This window comes from Sorghum bicolor, chromosome 5, assembly GCF_000003195.3.
Source record: "Sorghum bicolor cultivar BTx623 chromosome 5, Sorghum_bicolor_NCBIv3, whole genome shotgun sequence".
Classification (NCBI taxonomy): domain Eukaryota; kingdom Viridiplantae; phylum Streptophyta; class Magnoliopsida; order Poales; family Poaceae; genus Sorghum; species Sorghum bicolor.
The window spans coordinates 59,694,699-59,716,804 of NC_012874.2; the positions used below are offsets into that span (position 1 = coordinate 59,694,699).

At 41.2% G+C, this 22,106-nt stretch overlaps 1 protein-coding gene across 1 annotated transcript; it reads left to right on the forward strand.

Moving 5' to 3' along the window:
• LOC8064831 (probable Xaa-Pro aminopeptidase P) lies at nucleotides 240–12,780 on the forward strand. Its single transcript, XM_002449584.2, has 16 exons — nucleotides 240–511; nucleotides 683–746; nucleotides 2,292–2,431; nucleotides 2,954–3,238; nucleotides 3,353–3,475; nucleotides 3,603–3,848; nucleotides 4,632–4,718; nucleotides 4,872–4,939; nucleotides 5,153–5,216; nucleotides 5,658–5,792; nucleotides 5,873–5,953; nucleotides 6,309–6,363; nucleotides 10,809–10,913; nucleotides 11,007–11,078; nucleotides 11,205–11,329; nucleotides 12,235–12,780. Exons 1-16 carry the CDS (start codon nucleotides 407–409, stop codon nucleotides 12,400–12,402), a joined length of 1,923 nt encoding a protein of 640 aa, XP_002449629.1. The 5' UTR covers nucleotides 240–406; the 3' UTR covers nucleotides 12,403–12,780.

Consider the following 22,106-nt stretch of genomic DNA (forward strand, 5'->3'; position numbering starts at 1 on the left):
CAACTTTTTGGGAAGAAGCTTAGAGTTCGGCCTGAGTCGAGAGGGCGCGAGGCCGTGAGCCCACCTCCCGGGTTAGTGGGCCGTACTGACCGTATGCGAGGAGGCCTCAAAGTCCAACTCGAAAGATTGCTACCTATGCACCCGTGCGTTTACTCCACTCCGCTTTTTTTTTTTTTATATATAAGATCAGAAAAAAAAAACCAATACTCGCCGCTGATAAATCCACGGCTCAAGGATCAGGCCGACGGCTTTGCATTGTGCGTCTCGAGGAGATATTATTTTCCGTTCCGTTTCTCCCGTCAGAAACCTACTGTCCTGCAACAAACTACTCTGCTTTCGGCACCAGCCCAGCCCAGCCCCAGCGGAGGAAAGAGTGCGGATTGCGGCGCCACCGGCGGACGAAACAATGGCGCCGGCGAGGGACGAGCACCTGGACGCGATTCGCGCGCTGATGGCGGCCCACTCGCCGCCGCTCCACGCGCTGGTCGTCCCCTCCGAGGACGCCCACCAGGTCCGTGCCGTGCCGCGCCACGCCACTGCCCCTCCTCCCCCCGCACAGATCGGGGGTGGGATCGGATCTCCGGTTTGGGTGTCCGCTGGGCTAGCGTTAGGGTTTTGTTTTCTGATGATCGGCTCGTTCTTCGGACTGACGATTGATGGTGGCTGTGGATTGTTTGTGCAGAGCGAGTACGTGTCGGAGCAGGACAAGCGGCGGGAGTTCATCTCCGGGTTCACAGGGAGCGCTGGTCCGTTCTGACTGAATTCATCCATCTACCGCCTCGTTACCACTTATCACAAGCTTTTTGAAAAAAAAAGTTAGCACTTAGCAGGGCATGACAAGTTAGCACTCTGCAAATTGTTCGATCCTTGTGGCAGTGTGGTCACAATGGGTCTTGTGATTTCTGCAGTATGAACTGATTCTGCAATTCTGCTGGCTTTTAGTTGCAGAAAACAGATCGGCTAATAAAACAAGGTTCATATATGAATCTTAAATAGCCTCATAAGAAAATCCCTCTACAGGCTTTTACAATTTGGTTTTGTATGCATATTGGATAGTTTTAGATTTTTTTGTCACTAAAAGAGTTAGCAAGGGACAACCAGTTATTTTTGGGATTATGTGTTAGTGTTTGGCAGGAAGCAAACCTCATCCTGGGTAGATGTTAAATATATAAATAAATTGCTTTTACAGCTGAATGCTGAGTTTTTTTTAGAGACAACTCCATGTGCAGAATTATGAAGATGCAATGGATAACTAGTGGAGTGTTTTTCAATTTTCATGTAATCATTTTATGATAGATTTGAATGCTATTTGAATGTTCTTGTGTTCACTTCCCACATACACAGCACAAATGACTAATGTTCAAAATTCCAATTTTTACATGGGTAGGCCATTCAGCCATTGGAGTGCCATGTTCCCACATTTGAGTGCTACCTTGATTCTGTAATTTATTAAATGTAGATTATATGACCAAGCATATTATTTTTCTATTTCTTTCTTTGTGCTTTCTTTGCATATAAAGATATAATATTTTCCCCTACAAGAACTTCATAAACGAAACGATTTTGATTATATTCATATGCTGCCAGAAGTGAAACTAGTATTTCCTCAAGCTTTCAACAAAGATATAGCTCCGGTAATGAATTCTTGACATTTTGCACAATACTCAAAACTTTTGGATTTTGTAAACATGAAAGTTATATGTTTTGACTTTGCTTGAAATGTGCTTCTATAGTAAAAGTTTATAGAATTTGATGGATATATTCTATTATAATAGTGTGTCACTGTTCAAATGAACTATTTGTTACTCGAGGATCAATATAGTAAATTAATGAATGATTTGGGCCTTGTTTAGTTTACCCCGAAAACCAAAAACTTTTCAAGATTCCCCGTCACATCAAATCTTGGAGCACATGCATGAAGCATTAGATATTAGATATAGATGAAAAGAAAAACTAATTGCACAGTTTACCTGTAAATCAAGAGATGAATCTTATGAGCCTAGTTAGTCCATGATTGGATAATATTTGTCAAATAAAAACAAAATGCTACAGTGCCAAAATCCAAAAATTTTTCGGAACTAAACAAGGCCTTGGGCAAGACTGTATCTATGTCACTATCTATTGTTGTGACAAGTCCGTAGCTGGACATGAACATGGAGCTTGGAGCAACCTCCTCTAGTCTTCTATGTTATGTGATTGATTTGTACTTTGTGTTAGCATTTGGTTGATCTAAACAGTTTGTTGGTTGTTGCGTTGGTTCTCAGTTAGTGTGCGTATTGAATTTTAAACAGGCTTGGCTCTTATTACCATGAAAGAAGCATTTTTGTGGACGGATGGACGCTACTTCTTGCAGGCGACACAACAACTGAGCAATCGTTGGAAACTTATGCGGATGGGAGAAGACCCACCAGTTGAAGCATGGATAGCTGATGTAAGCAGTGGCTTTCCTTCTGCAGCAAATATGTGATGAACTTCTAAAGTTCAACATAAAAGCATTGGTCACATGAGTTGTACCTGACAATCATTGTGCTTTATCTTTGGTTTTGAACTCATCCATGCCATTGTTGTTGAGAAATACAAATATATGGTTTCCTTGCTCACCTTTATATATTTTAATACAAGGTATTGCAGTATTTGTGGCGATACCACTAAGATATGCATTTTTTTGGTTGAGTAGATTTCAATTTACGCCGCCAACTGCTTTGTTATATGTGAGTGGAAGTAATTTGATATTTATCTGCTGGCAGTTATTTCTCCCAAAGCTGTAAGACAAAATATTGACACTTTTAAAACATTAACTTTGTTCCCATCTTGTTGAATTTAATGTACCTACTTATGTTTTTCCAGTGTGCTGTGAGAGTTATTTTAAATTGTTTTGGTGATTAAGTTTTTTGATCTGCTGTGTGGAATACTACTGTCCTAGCTAATCTGTAGAATGTTGTTGTGCTATCAGAATCTGGCTGCTGAAGCTGTCATTGGAATCAATCCATGGTGCATCTCTGTTGATTCGGCTCAAAGATATGAGCATGCATTTTCAAAGAAGCACCAGACTTTGTTTCAGCTTTCTTCTGACTTGGTGGATGAAGTATGGAAGGATCGGCCGCTAGTTGAACCTAGGTCTGTAATTGTACACCCAGTGGAATTTGCAGGGCGTAGTGTACCAGAAAAGATAAAGGAGCTAAGAGAAAAGCTTGTACATGAAAAGGCTACTGCCATTATAATAACTGCTCTTGATGAGGTACAATACATTCTATTGAAGTTGTTCAATTTCAAATGTTTTGTTGGGGTTGCCATGGTAATTTCCTTGATAGCCCAATGGTTCATTCTTATTGGTTGTGTATTGGTTGCTTAGGTTGCTTGGCTGTACAACATTCGAGGAGGTGATGTGGATTATAGCCCAGTGGTTCACTCCTATGCTATTGTAACATTACACAGTGCTTTCTTTTATGTTGATAAGAGAAAAGTAACTGTCGAGGTCAGTTACTTAACTAAGGACATATCTTTTCTTTTTTCCAATGACTATCATGTTATAGTGTCCATACGCATGGTTTTTTAATTTATGCAATGTAATATATTTGTTATGTGATTCTTCTATAATGTAGGTTCAGAAGTACATGTCTGAAAATGGCATTGAAATAAGAGAGTATGAAACTGTTCAATCTGATGCAAGTTTGCTTGCATCTGGCAAGCTACAAAGTTCTGTGCATGTGGAAAAGGATATGAATGAGGTGGAGAGTTCAAAAATTTGGATTGATTCTGGCTCTTGTTGCCTTGCACTCTACTCAAAGTTGAGTCCACATCAAGTTTTGACGCTGCAATCACCAATTGCCCTTCCAAAGGCTGTTAAGGTGAATTTGCTTTCTTCTCTCTTGTGCTAGGGTAGTGGTGGTAATACGAATTTGAGTGGAAAAGCATCTGTGAAACTTTCAGTATGATACTTTAGTTATTTATCACAAATCCGACTATTCTTGTTAGATCAGGAAGGTTACAGATTATGGAAGTCAAAATTGGAGAGAGCAAAACATTACTTTTGGGAAATGTAACTATATCTCACTTGAAATATGGTTAAGTAAAATATTATAATCATTAATCAAACAGAAACAATGTCCCAATATGCCATGCTATAAGTTCTGCTAAAGTTAGGTTGAAGATCATGGTAAACAACCATCTATTCTGGTGAAGAAATGATACATCACTGAACAAATGCTTTATGTTAGGACTTCTTAGAAACTGCAGTGATCACTTATATAGTATGAATTTCTAGCTGATAAAAAACTATAATTGACATTACATTCTCAAATACATGCACTTTAGAACTTTCTTTTTTTTGAAGATCATCTGTATTCTGTGGTATTGAAGGTGTGTATTAAGGCAGTATTGTCATTCCAAACAAAAATAAGAACATTACGTGATGTGATATAATTGCTGGTATTCAATCCCAGTTTGAAAGCTTCATTTATGGAAGAATAGAAACATAGTATTTGCACAATGCATCACAACAAATATATTTTGTATTTTGTACTTTCATTCCTTTTCATTTGTGATCCACAGATAATTAGCTTATGAAAATATAACTGTTGGAATTTAGTATTTTGTTTCCTCAAATTTTCTTCTTTGCAACAATGATGTAGAACCCCACAGAACTGGATGGATTGAGGAAGGCGCATATTCGAGATGGTGCCGCTGTTGTACAATACCTTTCTTGGCTGGATAATCAGGTCTGCATAGATTAATGTCTCATCATACTGAAATTTTGGTGAACATATATTTGAATTTCATAGATACCTAAAAATGTTTTGCATCTGTATTCTGGTATTACCAGCTTTATTTCCATACTAGTTCTGATGTTCTTTTTGCCCCTACCAATTCAGATGCAGGAGAACTATGGAGCTTCTGGTTACTTCAGTGAGATAAAAGGGTCACAGAAAAAGGAAAATTTGTGAGTTTATCGTATTTTTGTACTGGTTTATTTTGGGCATCATATTATCCATCATGTGGAGCTCTTGCCTAAAAATTCATACATACCATTAGATTTTCTTATTTATGCTCTTTTTATAAGACTCCAATGTACATTTTTTATTGTGCATTTGTGTGTCAGACTCGAATAGAAATTTAGTTGTTTTAATGTTTGAACCTCTTTTCTGTTCTTTAGAGCAACCAAACTTACTGAGGTGTCTGTGAGTGACAAACTTGAAGGCTTCCGTGCAACAAAAGAGGTATGCTACAGCAACATCACTTCTTAAAGCTTAGTTCAAATAATTGCCTAGATGTTTCATTTAAACCTGCTATGGCTGCTGTTATTGCTCGCAACTATGGAACCTGGAAGTGATCCAACAGGTATCACTTCAGTAGTATTTGTAGAATTTGTTAGCACTGTGTTCCAGTACTTTAGAATTTAGATGTCTCTGTCCGGAATCAACGACAAATCACAAAACTTTTTCTTGGCTTCATTTGTCTTCGTTTATTTATTTATGGATTATGGATATTTTGTACTCAGTAAAATGAAAGCAAAGCATTAGTGTTGGACTTTATTATCCTCATATCTTTTGATGTTATATGACTCTATAAAATGAATTGCTTTGTAAAGGCTAGTGAACATTTTTGCCTTCAGTCACTTGATGCACTGCAATATGTGACAAATTACAATATTCCTGCAGAACTTTAAAGGTTTGAGTTTTCCTACAATTTCATCTGTGGGACCAAATGCAGCAATTATTCACTATAAACCTGAAGCAAGCACATGTTCAGAAATGGATGCTGATAAAATATATCTTTGTGACTCTGGGGCACAGGTTAAGTATATTAGTCCTTAACTGTCGCTTTATGTTATTGGATGAATCTGCTGACTTCTTTCATTACGGTGTACATGCAGTACTTGGATGGTACAACAGACATTACAAGAACTGTACATTTTGGTAAACCCTCAGAACATGAGAAGTCATGCTACACAGCAGTAAGTGTATCTTTTGAGAAGCATTTTTCTCACCATCATTACTTCAGCCCATATAGAGTTTCATTTACCAATTACCATCTGACAGACTGGGGGATAAGAAATGAAGGGTTTACAGTACCACACCACTTTTTCTTACTCTGAAAGCCTCCATCTCTCGTTTTCCTTATGTTTTGCAAAAAGTTAGCAATATGGCTGAATCAACCAGCTATCTTTTTTTGTATCTGTCTTTACAATGAACTTCATCATGATGCCTGAATTTATTAAAATTCATGTTAGATTTATTTCCACTTTAGTTTTTGTTTACTTTATTCCCTGTGGTTGAATCTATTACTGAATTGCTTAATGTTGGAAATAGGTCTTGAAAGGCCACATCGCATTAGACATTGCTGTGTTTCCTAATGGGACGACAGGTGAGTTTGTTTGACTCTTTAATCATATCCATGCAAGAAACTATCTGCAAAACTGTTAGAGAAACATGGCTATAATATTGAAGAAGTCACATATTTATGGCTGTTTTGCCATGGTTTCAGCAGTTTACTACAACCTTTAAATAACCATTACTTCAGGGTTGGCATTCGAGTGAAACAGGAGCTTAGATATATTCATTTCTCGTACAAATAAATTGATTGGCCTGATCTTCGTGTGTATTTGTGTGCGACACTATTAAGCTATTTTATATCAAATACTCCTAAAACCAATGTATCTGCAGCAATTTCATTTAATAGGTAATAGTTTAACGAAAGTGTTAGCGAGAATATGGCATCAAAGTTCAGCTAGGCGCTAGGCGCTATCTAGGCGATGACCGTCCGACTAGGGACTAGGCGCGCCTAATCCAGCCTAGGCCTTTCTAGGCGATTTGCTAGGCGTTTTGCCAATTTACTTAATAATATATATATATACTAATATATATATACAGCAGAAATTGCTGAATAAATAAGTTATATACTGGCATATACTTGCTGAATGTATATAGAAGAGAGGGTAGTAGACATACCTTTGTGGCTTAGGTTCAATAATCAGTAGACAGGTTGTTCTTAGTCCTACAACCAGGATTGACAGCTTGCAAAACTCAATAGACAACAAGTAGTTCATCAAATAAATAGAAAATAGGAAGTTGTTACTTATCTGATCACCAGCCATCCTCCATCCATTCAATGAACAAACCGTAGCAGACTAGCAGACCAGCAACAACTAGTAATTGCAAATTTTAAATCACAGACAAGTGCACAACACAATTGATAAATAAAGGTCTTGTTCAAACAACACATAGTTCTCAGAAAGAAGAAAAACAGTCACACAGGCACACAACAGCAGCAGTTCACAAGTTTAACACACACATAAATGCATGAATGCACCACAAAAGATAAGCCATGACATGAGAAAAGGCCCAGGACCATTCACTTCCTCTCTAATTTCTAACTCACGAACCACCTTCTCTGCCCTCTTCCTTTTTGCACCTTCTAGTGATTTCTGACACTTTTCTTTAGCTTCATCTGTGCACTTTGGGCATTTCGTCGTATTCTTTCCATCATGGGCCACATGCTGCTTCAACCGATAAATCCCCCCACTCATCTCCTTGTTACAGAACTTGCACTTGACCTTGTCCTTGTTGTTAGGATCAACAAGAAATCCATACTCCCAGCCCACATCATCGGAATTTCTTTTCAGGAGATTTACTCCCTCAGCCCCAGGTGTAGGTGCAGCATCACTTCCTGTTGTTGACATCCTATTCCTAGCTATAGATCAACAAGCAAGTTCACTCAGATTTAGCCACAGAAACACAGAACAATAAGCAAGTTCACTCAGATTTAGCCACAATACACAGAATAATAAAGCAGCAAGAAAACAGGGCATCACATGCAGGCAATACATACACATCCATGCATTCAGCTGTTCAGAGAAGACATACACAATAGGCATACATTTTACATTCAGATCTAGTCATTCAGAGCAGAGAACATAGAACAGGGCATCAGGCTCTCAGGCAATACAAACATGCAGGGGAGGGGAGTAGCGAGCAAGAGCAAGAGAGCGAACAGGGGAGGGGAGGGACTCACCTTGGGGCCTGACAGCGGCGACGGTAGGGAGGATGTGCGCGACTGCGAAGAGCTCCAGGCGGGGATGAGCAAGACCGGCGGCCAGGGACGAGCTCCAGGCGAGGTAGCAGATTCGTGCCTTCGTGGAGTCACGGGGACGAGCTCCAGGCGGGGTCGCGGACGAGCTCCGGCGGGAGGAGCACGACCGTCGGGGAGAGCCGAGACCGAGAGCAGCGACGGCGGGAAGGACCAAATGACGAGCGGGAAGGGCGTCCGCTCCTCTTATCCTCCCGCTATTTTGGCGCGGGCGAAGCCAGCTGCACGCGCGCGCAAGCGGGAAGCGTTCGCGCGCCCGCCCGCGGCGGAAATTTCCGCGCGCTCCCGACGTTCGTCCGCCTCGGTGTCGCCTAATCGCGTCTGCGCCCGCCTCGGCGACGCTTACCAGCGCCTAGTCGCTCCTCCGCGCCGCCTAGCGCCTACACGCCGCCTAAGGCCGTAGTCGAGGCGGTCACCCCCCGACTACCGCTTAATCGCGCCTAGGCGGCGCCTAATCGGCGCCTAGCGGAACCTTGTATGGCATGAAGGATTAGTCGATGACTATGAGGGTACGTCGGTACGAGGTACATGTAAATATAATATAGGAAAGGATGTCAAGGGTTAAGTTTATAGAAACAGGACCATATCCTTGCCTATCACCAACCACTAAGGGCGTGTTTGGTTCGTTGGTTTCTTGGAGCCTGGCCAGAAAACTTAGCCTGGGCAGCTCAGGCCTGGTCCCAACTAGCCAACCAGCGCGTGTTTGGTTGTGTGCAAACATGAGACGGGCTTCGGGAAGTTTTTGTTTGGTTGGTTGGGTTTCTTAGATAGAATCACCACATCTGAGCTTAGGTAAGTTTACCTGCATAGAAGCAATTTCTGAAACACCTTCTATGCACAGCGCCACCACCTGGATCTCCACCACCACCCTCTGGATCTCCGTCCCCCTCTGCCCTATGGCACTGCAGCCTCCTCGGCTCGTCGCCCCCGCCTAGATCTCCACCCTGCGCAGGAGTACGGCTACGCGCGCTGGGGCCCGCTCCGCATCCCCTGCCCCGTCGCCGCATTCCGCCTCCACCTCCGCCATGGCCGCCTCCACCTCCACCTCATTCTCCTCCTTCTCGCCATGGCCCAACAGTCGCCGAGCAGGAGTAGGGGCAGGGGCGTCAGGACTAGGCGGGCGTCGCGGTCATCCTCCGGCGAGCTCTGGGCGAGCGCGGGGACAGGGCGGCGCTGCCACGAAGCCGAGTCGAAGGAAGGGAAGATGACCGCATCGGGAGAACCGGAGGTGACACGAACCTTCACTTGTGCTTGGACAAGCCTGGCTCTGCGGAAACGACCAGATTGGGCGTTTGCAGCAAGCCAACAAATCCGTACAAAATGGGCTTCTCTAAGCCTGGCCAACACCCCACACAGGGAACCATGGGGACGTAGATGCGCTACATGCGTCTGGGCTGGTGTAGGAGCACATGGGCCATGGGGACGTGGGCTGGGGTGCTGGGCCACATCTGAATGGAGCCTGCCCATGGGTTGTAGGAGGGCCTGGAAGCGTTATCCACAGGGTAGGCGCAGCCCGATGTCACGCCCTTGGCTATGTACCATGAGCCGGCGAACAGTGTGCTGCTGCCCTGGCCACAGTGACTATCGTGTTGTCTCCGCTGGCCCCATTTCGAATTGGGCTTTGGCAGCTTGCAGGTGGTGCACGCCCCCAGAGGGAGAGGCGCCCTTGGGTTGGGTGTTGGTGGCACCGCAGGTTGACTGCCAACAAGGGAGTTGTTGGCAGTGGTGGTGACATAAGCAGAGGGGACATAGAGGGACGATGTGTCATCGTGAGTTCCTCAAGGACGGTGGGGAAGGGCGCGCACATTGGAGGTGCGGACCAATGGAGGAGAACGTCCCATTGAGGCCGTGAATGATGGTTGAGGAGCCATACGTGTTCAGCCATGCTCTTGAACTGGCAAAATGACCAGTGACGGAGAGATTGGCCTGAACGAAGTTTCTAATCTCAGCATCGAGGTAGAGGGCATGAATCTCCCCGTTGTGGTGAACTGATGCTTGTGGGCGGGCCAACCATTGCATGTGGTGGTGCGGGGTCCATCACCTTCTTGAAGAGGTCGCTGGACATGGTGCCATATATCAAGGAGAGGATGAAATAACTGTCATTGGTGCCCAATCCAAGAATGCTGATGTTGGCCAGGTAAACACAAATGGATCTCAGATTGAAATCCGTTCTCGCGGGCCTGGCTGGTGTGATGCAGCTTGGCTGCTTTTGGGGTCAGAAGTTCATGTAACCAATCAACTGCCCGGTGCAACCTGGCTAGAGCAATACAAGCAACAAAACAAAGAGGCTTTGCATCATCTCGGCCTGGGCAGCGGGGGGCTGCATCCCAGATGCAAGCCAGGCTGGTTAGGAAAGAGAACAAACAGGCCCTTGGTGCCCCGTGCGCATACTTCGGCGGTGGCACATTCACGTGCCGCGGATGCCACACAATTGGCTTCCTCGCGCAGAGGCCAGGCGCACTCACTCGTCATTGCTGGCCATGGCCAGGGAAGACGCAGAGGTGTCGGGTGCAGCGCCAGGAGAGAGAGGGAAGGAGGGACCATCATTTCCTTGTCTATCACTAATCACTAAGCAATCTACCCTAGTGCATATGGCCCGTTGGCCAATATACAATACAACATAGCCTAACTGTCTTTCTAACAAAGAGTCACAATCATACAGTCTGAACTGTGATGGATGATCCCATTAGTAATTTTGTAATTCTGAATTTCTTATTTTTCAGGGCATGCTCTTGATATTCTTTCACGAGCTCCACTCTGGAGAGAGGGACTTGACTATCGGCATGGTACAGGCCATGGAATTGGATCTTATTTGAATGTCCATGAAGGTCTGAATGACTGTTTCCCCTTATATTGTCTCAGTTCATCTAATGTGACTGCCCTAAAATGATGAAGCTAATCATTTCTTGCTGTTGAACCAGGTCCTCATCTAATTAGCTTCAGACCTTCTGCTCGAAATGTACCGTTGCAAGCATCAATGACTGTGACAGATGGTCAGTAGATATCTAACTTCAAATTTGTTTAAATTATTGATTGTTTGATGTCAAGTTTCTATTCTATGCCAATATTGATATTCTTATTATAGACTTTTACGGACTCACAATTGCATAACCTTGTAGAGCCTGGTTATTATGAAGATGGGAGCTTTGGTATAAGACTGGAGAATGTACTTATTTGCAAAGAGGCCAATGCTAAATTTAATTTTGGAGAAAAGGGTTATTTAGCATTTGAACATATAACATGGGTAAGCATCTATTCTTTGATTTCTTTCATTGATGTGACTATAGTATCTATTCTTTGATTTTTTTCTTTGATGTGACTAGTATCTGACTATATTCAGTCGTGCACTCATGCTCAATACTATTGTTACATGATCTTATACCACATCACTTTTATTAATTCTCTCAAGTGTTTTTGTTCTCCTTCATTTAGTCTTCTGTCTAGTTTCAGATTAGATTTTTGTGTTTGATGAAGTTCATATGCTATATAAAATTGATACATTAATGGATACCCAGGTTCAGGGTTAACTAGAAACCATAGATCTCTAATCAGTAATTTTTTCATATGAAATCTTCCTAAAGATATCGTGGCATTGTAGTTAACCTCAGAGCCTATTTGAAACAAAGGATAATGTTGAGGGATTCTGTAGTAATGTTAATGTCATATAGAAATAGAGGTTCCTATGTGTCAATGGAACAAAGAAGCATATACTTTGAAATTTATATGAAATGGCCATACCCAGAGGAACTTCGGTGGAAAATCCAACATTAGGTTTAGACCTTCAGGAAGTTTCTCTTGTGCATGTATCAAATCTTTAACCATTTCTTGGCTAAGCATTGTTCACCAGTAATCAGCTCACTTTAGCCCCGCTTAGCCTGGTTTTGCTAGAATGGAAGCAATTTGTTTTGTTAGAATGGAAGCAATTGCTTCTTTTGTTCTAAAAGTGCGATAGATTACGTGATGCAAGTCATAGGCCTCAAGTGCGAGGTTTTACATCACTTCTCATTCATTACAAACTTAAAACTAGTGATATTTCTGTGTTCCCAAAGAAATGCTGCATTCATCTGTTTGTTAAGAATACAATGCAGTGCATCATTTGTTTTATTCGCTACTGATGAATTCCTTCTTTGTTTTTGTCTGCATTTGTAGGCTCCTTACCAGACCAAACTGATAGACACAGAGCTTCTGACTCCTGTTGAGATCGACTGGGTAAACACGTACCACTCAGACTGCCGGAAGATCTTAGAGCCTCATCTGAACGAGCAGGAGAAGCAATGGCTGATGAAAGCCACTGAGCCCATAGCTGCAAGCAGCTGAACGCTTTCGTCCATGTTGCATGTCGCGATGGCAGATCACCACCAGTCCTCTCTCTGTGCTGATCTTCACATCATCATCTGTGTGGCATACGCTGTGCGTACATAGATTGCCCCCCCCCCCCTCCCCCCCCCCCCCCCCCCCCGGCTGGTTCGTTAGCTTAAATAATTGCGGCGAAGGAACAGGATAGGTTATTCTCATAGTTGATCTTTGCTGCGGAAGTGGAGTTTGGCTGGAATAAAGATAACGGCAGAATGTTTTTTTTATTAAGCTGATTTGTACAGTTATTCTTTATATCGATTTGCACTGAATGATTGTAAAGCCCGATATCCAATGGCTTCTTTGAGGCTAAAATTTTTTAGAAAAGAGTTTTCCCCTGCTTTTCTGAGTATAAAGCAAATTCAGAACGTTTTACAGCATTTCTGCGTGTCGTCGCGCCTGCCACAGTGGACAACGACTAAGCGTTTACAAGATCCAGCACGAGTTTTTTTTTAAAAAAAGCCTCACTAGAACGAACTAGAGCTCGGCTGAATCGCAGCGTTGTAGAATAACTCCGAAAACTGACAAACCAACGTTGCTAGACTTGACTGATGCCAACATAGTTCAGGGGGTTGAGCTGCTCTTAACTCCATCTTCTGGATCATCAACATCAGCTCCTCAATTGCTCTAGTAAACATTGGTCTCCTTCTCAGAGTCTTGGAGATCCACATCATCAGCAATTTTAGACATGTACAAACCTCCCCTTGAAAACAAATCTTATTACGAAGTTTTCAAAGGCACCACAAGGCAGAAATCAAAAATCACATTTATTAACAAATGTTTCTTATTAGACAACCATAACGAAGAAACAACTTCATAAGACTAGTCACCATCTAAGCTCAGACAATCTGAGAGCTCGCACCAAAGCCTCTTCACAACACAACAGTCAAAGAATAAAGAACAAAAAACACAAGTTTTGTCATCTACATTCCTTCTCTTAGACAAATTATCCCTTGTGAGCAATCTATTCTTGGACAAAAGCCATAAAAAAATTTGAACTCTCGGAGGTCACCCTGCTAATGGGTTGGGTGGAAATAGGTTTTATGGGTTGGGTGCTGGCGTGGGGTTATCTGGATGGGTTAGAACGGGTTTTAGTATCTAACGGATTGGGGGTGGGTTAGGTTAATAGCAAATGCAGGTTGGGATGGGTTGAGAGTTGGGACGTACGTAGCATCAGCTTCGATGGCCGGAACCTCGCAAGCAACGACGGCGGCGTCGACATCGTATGAGCCGAACATGGAGGCACTGGCGCAGGCGACACATGCTGGAGCCAAACATGGAGGCACTGGCGCAGGCGACGCATGCTGGTACAGATGGGTGAACCTGCTTCCATGGGCTGGATTGGGGTGGGTTATTTGCTTCAAACTTTGGGCTGGGTTGGGTTAGGAAAACAATTTGATAGCCTGATGATCGGGGTGGGTTAGGAGTGGATTTAGCCCCATTAGCAGGGCGACTCGGAGGTATCCCAAGCTTCCAAACAACATGGACAAATACTGGTTTCACACCATGATTATTAATGACTTCATAAAGGGACTGCACTGAAAATTTTCCTGTAGAACTAAAAATCGAAATGCTTTGATCAGGCTCATCAATGAGGCTGACCTCCATGATACCCACCAGTTCAACCAGAGGTTCATAAGGGATTCAGAAACAGTTTTAGTGAAAGAGAGCATTAATGCCTCTTCATTCCAGACTTAACTTACTGTCGTACCTTGTTGATTACAAATAACATACAATGGCCAAAATTGGATTGCTAAACTAGAGTTACCAAACCAATGATCTTCCCAAAACCATATTCTTTTACCATCTCCAACTTTCCACATAATTTCCATTTTTGCTACTTGTAGAGCCCATGAGACCCCTTTCCAAAAAGGGGAGATCTGGGTCCTCAAAGAGCAACAAATATTAGGTCTCTCAGTTGTGTACTTGTAATTAGTAATCTTATGCCAAATGGCATTCTCATTCAACCCATATCTGAAAATCTAAGAACTTAGCAAGGAAAGGTTGAGATTTCTTAGATCTAGTATTCCTAGCCCACCTAACTCTTTCTGTTGGGCTACTAACTGCCAATGAGCCAGGTGATATTTATGTTGGTCTTTATTAATTGTTGTTCCACAAAAATCTACCCATATGGGAATTAATCATATCAATCGCCTATCTTGGAAATTTTATAATAGACATGAAGTAAATTGGGATACTAGCCAAACAAGCTTTTAGCAAAGTCAATCGACCAGCATAGGATAAGAGTCTACCCTTCCATCCAGCTATCCTTTTGATGATTTTGTCAATCACCGGCTGAAGATATTCTTTTCTTAACTTTGTGAAATGCAGGGGTACGCCCAGATAATTTATTGGAAAATCACCTTTTTGCAGCAGAAAATTTTTGCTAAGTCATTTATTCTTTCCTCCTCAATGCTAATGGTTAGCAGATCACTTTTGTCATAGTTTATTTTCATACCAGTCATTTTCTCATAACATATTAAAAGCCACTTGAGATTATTAGCTTTTTCTAAATCATTCTCTAGGAAAAGGAGTATGTCGTTAGCATACTGCAGACTAAGCACACCTCCGTCCAAAGCCCTTGGCAATAACCCTGCAACAAGACTAGATCTAGCTGCTTTCATAAGCATTCTTGTAAAAATGTCAGCAACCAAGTTGGATATGATTGGGGATAAAGGGTCCCCTTGCCTAAGACCTTTCCTAGGTTTAAAATAAGCACTATTTTCATAATTGATTCTAATACAAATAGAACCACCCTGTATAACCTTTCTCATCCAGCCTCTCCATTTGGCCCCAAAACCTCTGGAACGAAGCATCTCCTCAATAAACACCCAACTGACCTTGTCATAAGCTTTCTCATAATCTAGTTTCAGAATGATCCCACTTTCACTACACCTATGATTAATTCATGGGCTGCTCCCACGTTGTCCAAGATAAATCTTTCCTTAATAAAAGCTTTTTGATTAGCCCAAATAATAACTTAATCAATCTGTTATTGAGTGCTTTCACAAAAATCTTAAAACTACAGTTTATGAGCCTGATAGGTCTAAACGTTTTAAGATGCTTAGCCTCAGCCTCTTTTGGGATCAAGGTGATAATGGCGTAATGGTGGATAGATAATGTTGACTGTATGGATTAGTGTTGTTTTTAAATCGCTTCATCATCATTATATAAATATTTGTATAAATAAACATTGACCAAATGGTTGTAAATTTATAATTGGGAATGCTATAAAGAAATGTTACCATATTTGTCATTCAATAAATGTCAACAAAAATAGATGGGCTAGATGGTTATGTAAGCATCCATGTCATTGTCTATGTAAATAGTTAGATGATGTGGCAATTCATCCATGAAGATTTAAAACCGTCACATGTATTGGGCTTGGGCTGTGTGACGGTGCAAGATCGTCACAAATTATGTTAATTCGTGACAATTTTGTAAAACTTGTTACGGAGGTTAATCCATGACGCTCAATCCGTGACGATATCTGAACCATCATAGATCTTGCATTGTGATGGATTTTTTTATTTATTTTCGCTTTGAAAAATAGTAAATCACAGAAACACCATAAAATAGAAAATCTAAATTTATTGGACTTCACATAAGCAGATCTACACGTTGAACATATAATATAGTATGCTTTAGTATATTTTTTTGTTGTACCTTGAGATCTATGAATTATTCTAATTAATTACAAAAAGCATATATCTAAAGGTACAATAAAAAAATTATACTAAAGCATACCATATTATACATTCAACATGTAGATCTACTCATGTGAAGTTTAACAAAATTAGATTTTCTATTTTATGATTTTTCTGTGACTTACTATGATTTTTTTTAAAGATTCAACAGAAATATATATATATATATATATATATATATATATATATATATATATATATATATATATATATATATATATATATATATATATATATATATATATATATATATATATATATATATATATATATATATATATATATATATATATATATATATATATATATATATATATATATATATATATATATATATATATATATATATATATATATATATATATATATATATATATATATATATATATATATATATATATATATATATATATATATATATATATATATATATATATATATATAAAAGGAAAACATAGACCATCGTCACTATAGTAAAGCCACCCAAAAACCGCTTGAGGGGGTTATTTGACTGGTTTTAGAAAGTTTAATAAGTAGAAAAATCTGGTTTTATAGTTTGAGAGGTAAAGTAGTCCACCCCTATATGGTTTAAAGAGTTATATAGATTTTTTCCTATCTCAATCGTGACTTTGCCCCTAAATGAAATATAGATGTCGGCCTCACGATAGATGGAATTTAGACTCTATTTTGTGGCCGAACGATATTAGAGCATCTTCGAAAGACTAGGTAACTATAAGATTTAGCCATTGTGTAAAATAAAAAACCCATCCAAAGCGTAAGTACCACATCCTTTGTATAAAATAGCCAGTAAGAACAGCGTGCTATCTAGGGCAAAAGAAAGTTTAGGAATAACAAATTTACTATTTTAACAAACCAGATAACACATTTATAGAATTTTACTTTTTTTACTGGGTGACTCGCTAATGTAGGCTAGCCCATAATGATTTTAGTTAGTCCCGTTTACCGGTGAAAGGATATTCCAATTTCGTACCACGGTAGAGCGACGGTGTATGATTTTTTTTAATGTATATATGTCAAATCCATGGTATATTTTTGTAATTTGTATTAAAAAATAGATTGAAAAAAATCCCAACGTTAAACTTTTCTACGCTCGTCTGATTAGGTACACACAAACAGAGGTCTAAGGGGCGGTTTGGTACAGCTTATTGAACATATTTATGAGATATTTTCCAGCTCTCTTAGCCGAATGGGTTCGAGCGAAAGCGCTTCACGTACGAAGCTCCGGAAAAACCGGTGAGACAAGCAGGCAATGCGTGGTGAAGCCGAAAATAGCAGCTTGCTCGCGCTTCATCTGACAGCATGTCACTACGTGAAAAACTTACTAAGAGAGCGCCCCCCACACTGTAGGGGCGGTTAACATTTGAACCGCCCTTACAGTGGGTGGCCAGCCAACCAGGGAGTGAGCCGCCCTTGCAGTGTTCTCTGTAGGGACGGTTGGTGTTACCAGCCGCCCTTACAGTGGGGAAGGCACTGTAGGGGCAACTGGTAACACCAGCCGCCCCTACAGTGGGTCTGTAGCATAAGTGGCCAGCCCACTCTTCTTCCTCCTCGAGCCACTCACTTCCACTCGAAAAAAAAGGTTTGGAAGGCCTTGGGCACCTCCCTAAGCTAGGAAGGGGGGGAGGTTTTGAACTTAAACCCTTTGGTGGGGAGCTTGTTTAAGGTAAGAAAATGCTATTCCCACCCTCTAATCCAAGTTTTATTGGTTGGTTAGTGAGCAATTTACATTTTGGTTTTCTCTCTCTTCCATGGATCTTGAGCTTTGTGTTGACCAAATTAAAGCTTATCTACAATGCTATTAGTGTAGAATAGGTAGAGACACCATCTTGCACCATCAATTAGGTGATATAGCTTGATTTTAATGGAGATTAATTATAGTTTCATGTATAGAGAGAAAATGCATTCTAGATCTAGGGTTTCCTTTTTTTGTTTTTGTTTCATAAAATTGGAATGTGGTTGGCATGAATAGTTATTGGTAAACTAATAGTTGTTGCTAATATTAATTGTTTCTAATAATAGTAGATAATAATTGGTAATATTAATTATGTCTAATAATCGTTTCTAACACAATTATTACTAATAATGATAGCTAATAATTGTTGCTAATAATGGTAGATAATAATTGTTACTTATTAATTGTTGCTAATAATGGTAGATAATAATTGGTACTATTAATTATGACTAATAATCGTTTCTAACACAATTATTGCTAATAATGATAGCTAATTGTTGCTAATAATGGTAGATAATAATTGTTACTTATTAAATTGTTGCTAATAATTATTCTCAACTAATTATTTTTATTTATTTATATAAAGATGGAGAATAGGGCTACTTGGATGTATGGTTTGCCAAGATACTCGCAAGCCTATGCCGATGAGATGGACAAATTTATTACAGTCGCGGTGAATCATGCAAAGACGTTGTCAGCAGGAAATAATTGTTCAGTTATTTGTCCCTGTAAAGATTGCAAGAACTACTTAGCAACTTATGATGTGGAAATCATCAGATCACATCTGATTAGGCGAGGATTTGTTCCAAACTACACAGTATGGCTTCATCATGGTGAAGTAATGTTTCTTGACGGCAACGATGATGACCAAGAAGACGATGCTGAAGAAGGCCAATTGTTGTCCCAATACGCAGACATGTTTGAAGCACAAATGCAACATGATTCAGCCAATGAACAAGCACGTGGTGATGATGCCGGTGGTGTCGACAATAATGATGGGGATGTTGGCGGTGTTGACAATAATGATGCTGGAGCATGTGAGGGGGATGCAGAAAACTTTGACAACTTAGAGGAAATGCTTCGGGCCATTGACCAGAAATACTACAACAGAAGAAGGGTCTAGAAAATCTAGAGCGGGTGAAAATAGCGTCAAAGGAGACTGTGTATGGTGTTGAGAAGGGCTGTCCAACACACTGGACACTGCTCCGTTTTGTGCTTGAGCTACTCATCCTAAAGGCTAAGTACGGCTGGTCAGACTGCAGTTTTGACGATCTGTTGCATCTTCTGTCATCTGTGCTGCCACTGCCGAACTTAGTTCCCTCCAACACATACCATGCTAAGAAGGTCATAAGTCCATTGACAATGGGTGTTGAAAAGATCCATGCATGCCCCAACCATTGTATCCTTTTTCGTGGTAAAACGTTCGAAGGTCTGGATAAATGTCCTCGCTGTGGGGCAAGTCGGTACAAGGACAATGACCTTTACAGTGGCGGAGAAACCTCCACCAGAACCAGAGGAGTAAGAAGGGTTCCAAAAAGGTGGTACAAGAATCTCGACCTCCAGAGGACACCCCATTAGGCAACGACGCAAAGAAGAGAAAAATTCCTGCCTTGGTAATGTGGTATGTGCCAGTGACCGATCACTTGAGGCGTATTTTCTTGAACCCTAAGGAAGCCGCGCTTATGACATGGTGGGACGATGAGTGCAAGGTTGATGACGATGTGATTGCACACCCGGCCGATGGCAGTCAGTGGTAGGACTTTGATAATAACAACCCACTGTTCAGTTCAGACCCAAGGAATGTACGGTTTGCCTTGAGCACCGATGGAATGAATCCCTTCAACGAGAGGACGAGCAACCATAGCACTTGGCCAGTGATCTTGACCATGTACAACATCCCAACGTGGTTGTGTCAGAAGAGAAAGTGTCTTTTCCTCACTGTTCTTGTTTCTGTCCCTCAGCAACCAGGCTTTGATATGGATGTGTTCCTCGAGCCTGTGATGGAAGAATTCGAGAAACTATGGAGGACAAGGGAGCTGATGTATGATACATTCCAAAAGGAGACCTTCACATTAAGAGCAATAATATTTGTGACTATCAACGACCACCCTGCGTTGTTTGCCTTGTCTGGACAAATCAAAGGCAAGACGGGATGCTTAGTCTGTCTGGATGATACTAAATGGGTGTACCTAGATGGATCTAAGAAGACTGTTTACATCAGAAATCGTCGCTTTTTAAAGCAAGGTCACAAGTACCGTAGCAAACTGTACTTAAAGTATTTTGGCAACATCCCAGAGGATGAAGATCGACCTCCGAAGAGACGTCATGATGGACAATATGTGTTCCAAATGGTGAAAAATATAAGCGTCATCTATGGAAAGAAGAAAATGGATGGAACACCTAGAGATAGAAGCACACCTCCTATTGAAGGCGTGCCTTTTAAGAAAAAGTCAATCTTCTTTCAGTATCTTGAATATTGGACACAATTGGAGGTCCCCCATGCCATTGATGCTATGCATGTGCAGAAGAATGTCTTTGAGAGTCTCATCGCTACCTTGATGGACACACTGAAGTCAAAGGATAATCTCAAAGCAAGGAGAGACATGGAGCAGCTACATGTGATGTTAGAGCTTCACCCGGTACTTGAGACAAAAACTGGAAAATACACCCTACCCGCTGTGAAAGGTCCAAATGGCTAGATGGGGGGTGAATAGCCTATTTAAATTTTCTACAAACTTCAACTAGACAAGTTGATTAGTAAAACAAAAGGCGAAGCTATTCTAGCACTAGCACAACTAAGCTAAGCAAGCCACCTACACAAGTCTAGCAAGAATGCTAAACACTAGTTACAACAAGAAAGCACAACTAGAAGCTTGCTACACTCCTAAACAAGAAGACTAAACTAAACAGGCTAAACAACTAGCAAGGACAACAAGTAAGTAAAGGAGTGAAGAGTGATTGTTATACCAACGTTGTAGAGTAGAGATATATCCAACCAATCACTCACAATCACAAGAGAATCCTCGGCAAGAGATGACACAAGATTTTTTACCGAGGTTCACTTGCTTCCCGGCAAGCTAGTCCTCGTTGTGGCGATACACCCACTTGATGGATCACGAGCTAATTGGCAATCCAAAGCCAAACCCTCAGCAGGTGCCGCACATCCACTCACAAGAGCTAATTTCCACACTTGTTAACTAGAGAGGAATGAGCTTCTTCAAGCTTAGTGTGAGCCTTTTGAAGCTTCTTATGGTATTCCTTTAGACTCTCATAAGATGCTCTAAGCTCATCAAGTTCTTGCTCAAGGGTTTTCTTATCCTTAAGCAAAGCCTTGCACTCCTTTCTAGTTTCTTTATAGTGATGAGTGCAATCTTCTAGCATAGTGATTAGTTCATCTTTAGTTGGTTCATCATCATCACTATCACTATCACTAGCATGGTCACTCTCATCATCAGATGATACCTTAGTGGCCTTAGCCATGAAGCATGATGGAGTGTCGAAGATGGAGCTCTTTCCTTGAATTGCAATGCTAGCATGCGCCTTCTTCTTGGTGCTCTCATCATCACTTGAGGAGTCATCACTATCCCAAGTTGCAACATGGGCATCACCCTTCTTCTTGTTTGAGCCTTCCTTCTTTTCTTGCTTCTTCTTTTGCTTCTTTCTTTCCTTCTTGATAGCATCTTCATCATCACTATCATAAGGACACTTGGCGATGAGATGATCCTTGCTATGGCATCTAAAACACCTCATAGAATGGTCATTCTTCTTGGAGGAGCTCTTCTTCCTTCTTGCCCGATAGCCCTTCTTCTTCATGAACTTGCCAAATCTTTTGGCAAGAAGAGCCATCTCCTCCTCATCATCACTATCACAAGAGCTTGCTTCTTCTTCACTTGATGATTCTTGCTTAGCTTTGCCCTTGGATGTGGAGGCCTTTAATGCCACACTCTTCTTCTTCTCATCATCCCTCTTTACACTCTTCCAAACTTCTCTATTGATTGACTTGAGATGGGCGGTCATCTTGACCTTCCAATAAGCATAATTTGTGCCATAAAAGTAAGGTGCCTTCTTAGTGTTGTTGATATGCAAACTAAGAGCCATTTCTTCACCGTAGGTTGTTAAGCCTCAAATAAACGGTGCCTCGGCTCTGATACCACTTGAAAGGTCCAAATGGCTAGAGGGGGGGGTGAATAGCCTATTTAAATTTTCTA

Coding starts and splice junctions, on each gene's coding strand:
- LOC8064831 (XM_002449584.2), top strand. CDS start 407: ATGGCGCCGGCGAGGGACGAGCACCTGGACGCGATTCGCGCGCTGATG. Junction 4,940..5,152: donor TCACAGAAAAAGGAAAATTT/GTGAGTTTATCG, acceptor TCTGTTCTTTAG/AGCAACCAAACTTACTGAGG. Junction 11,079..11,204: donor ATCAATGACTGTGACAGATG/GTCAGTAGATAT, acceptor ATAACCTTGTAG/AGCCTGGTTATTATGAAGAT.